Source organism: Atta cephalotes (genome assembly GCF_000143395.1).
Source record: "Atta cephalotes unplaced genomic scaffold scaffold00028, whole genome shotgun sequence".
NCBI lineage: Eukaryota > Metazoa > Arthropoda > Insecta > Hymenoptera > Formicidae > Atta > Atta cephalotes.
In genome coordinates this window covers 1557803-1559464 of record NW_012130092.1, presented here as the reverse complement: position 1 = coordinate 1559464, position 1662 = coordinate 1557803, and the positions used below count along the sequence as shown (strand labels likewise).

General features: G+C 24.4%; 1 protein-coding gene across 1 annotated transcript in view; it reads left to right on the top strand.

Moving 5' to 3' along the window:
• The first annotated feature begins 711 nt into the window (after positions 1 to 711).
• The window catches only part of LOC105620731, a 14118-nt gene continuing 13167 nt past the window's right edge, over positions 712 to 1662 (top strand). Inside the window, exons 1-3 of the mRNA XM_012202223.1 lie at positions 712 to 732; positions 874 to 1016; positions 1511 to 1643. Coding sequence (XP_012057613.1) covers positions 712 to 732; positions 874 to 1016; positions 1511 to 1643 — 297 coding nt within the window. The remainder of the gene's footprint in view (positions 733 to 873; positions 1017 to 1510; positions 1644 to 1662) is intronic.

Below are 1662 nucleotides of genomic sequence, written 5' to 3'. Positions count from 1 at the left end.
TACTTAACAATGCTAATATTATAATAAGTTTAGTAATACCGTATTTTTATAGCTATCGAATAGAAAATATATTTAATGAAAATATACAACAAATGCCAAAGGATATTAAACAATATATACTTTACAACAAATTAGTTCAGGCTATATATGTTCATCGCAGAGCTATAGAGTTAGTATTAGTGTACATCATTCTTTTACACTCGAAGCCTATTTTGCCTGGGCAATTCAGCAAACAATAATTATTGTCGCGATATATTGTAAACATTATTTTATATTCATGTAATAACTTTATTTAGAAAAAAGTTTGATAATGACTACCAAAAGTTTTAATAAAATAATGCCAATTAAATGTTTGATTAATATAACTAAATATAATTTTACCTTTAGAAATATTTAGTTGCAACCAAACATTTAATTGACATTATTTCACTAAACATTTGATAGTTATTATCAAACTTTTTTTTAGTGTTGTTTTATAAACAAATTTAATAAAAACTAATCTAATAAATCTAATAAAAAATTACTATTTTTCTTACAATTTAGATGTGTGTCTAAAAATCCTCGCAAAAAAGGCTAAATACAAAGGCTTAAATAAATATTATTGCAATGAATTAATAAAAATACACATTTTGCTGTTAAAGTTTGGCCAATATTTTGACGAACAGTTTTGCGACATTGTATTTCGTGTTATTAGGACTGACTGTGGCTTTGATGAGTGTCTCTTTCCTTAATGTAAGCGTAAATGCAATTATTGCGAAAAAAAGAACACAAAATCATTTATTCAGAAAAGGTTAATTATTATTATGATATACAAAAAATATATAACTACAAAAAGTATATTAAATAAGATAATTAATAAACGTTCGATTCAAGTTTCATAATGCAGTAATATCTCTGGAGAAAGTGGACTTATTGATATTCGGCACCTATATATCGATAGAGTTATATTATGTATTTCTGGCAAATTATATTGGACAAGACGTCATAGATAGCAGTATTAGCATATATCAAGCAACGTATGTATTAGATACATTTTTTAATTTTATATTTATAATACAATTTTGACGGCTCTAATATTTGAATCATTAAGAATATACAATTTTTTGAATATATCTAGTGAAAACTTAAAACTTTTTAAGCTATTTGTAGCTTTTTAAGTTACAAAATCATTTTTTTTCTAAAATTTTTTGTTACTAAGTTATCACAGATAAATGAAAAAAAAAGTTATTTAACTTTGATTGCACATAACTTCATTAAAAATCATCATATTTCATGTCAAAACTAGATTCTTGAAGCTGAAACTGCTCTATCGAATGATATAATGACTAAATTTTTTTAAAAATATGTAGACATCAAATGAAATACTGCTACGAACTTATATCGTGACTTACAATGTTTAAAATTTAATAAGAATGAAAAAATTTATTGGTCATTTAATGATTTCATTTAATTAAATATATATTTATCATTATTAATTGCTATACATGTGTATCTATATATGTATTAACAGATGTAATGCACACTGGTATGCTGCGCCATTATGTATGCAAAAACTGATACTATTTATAATGCAAAGAAGTTGCAGGAAGAGTGCTTTAACAGCTGGAGGTTTATTTGATGCGTCATTAGAAGGTTTCGCTAAGGTATTATAAGGAATTATAA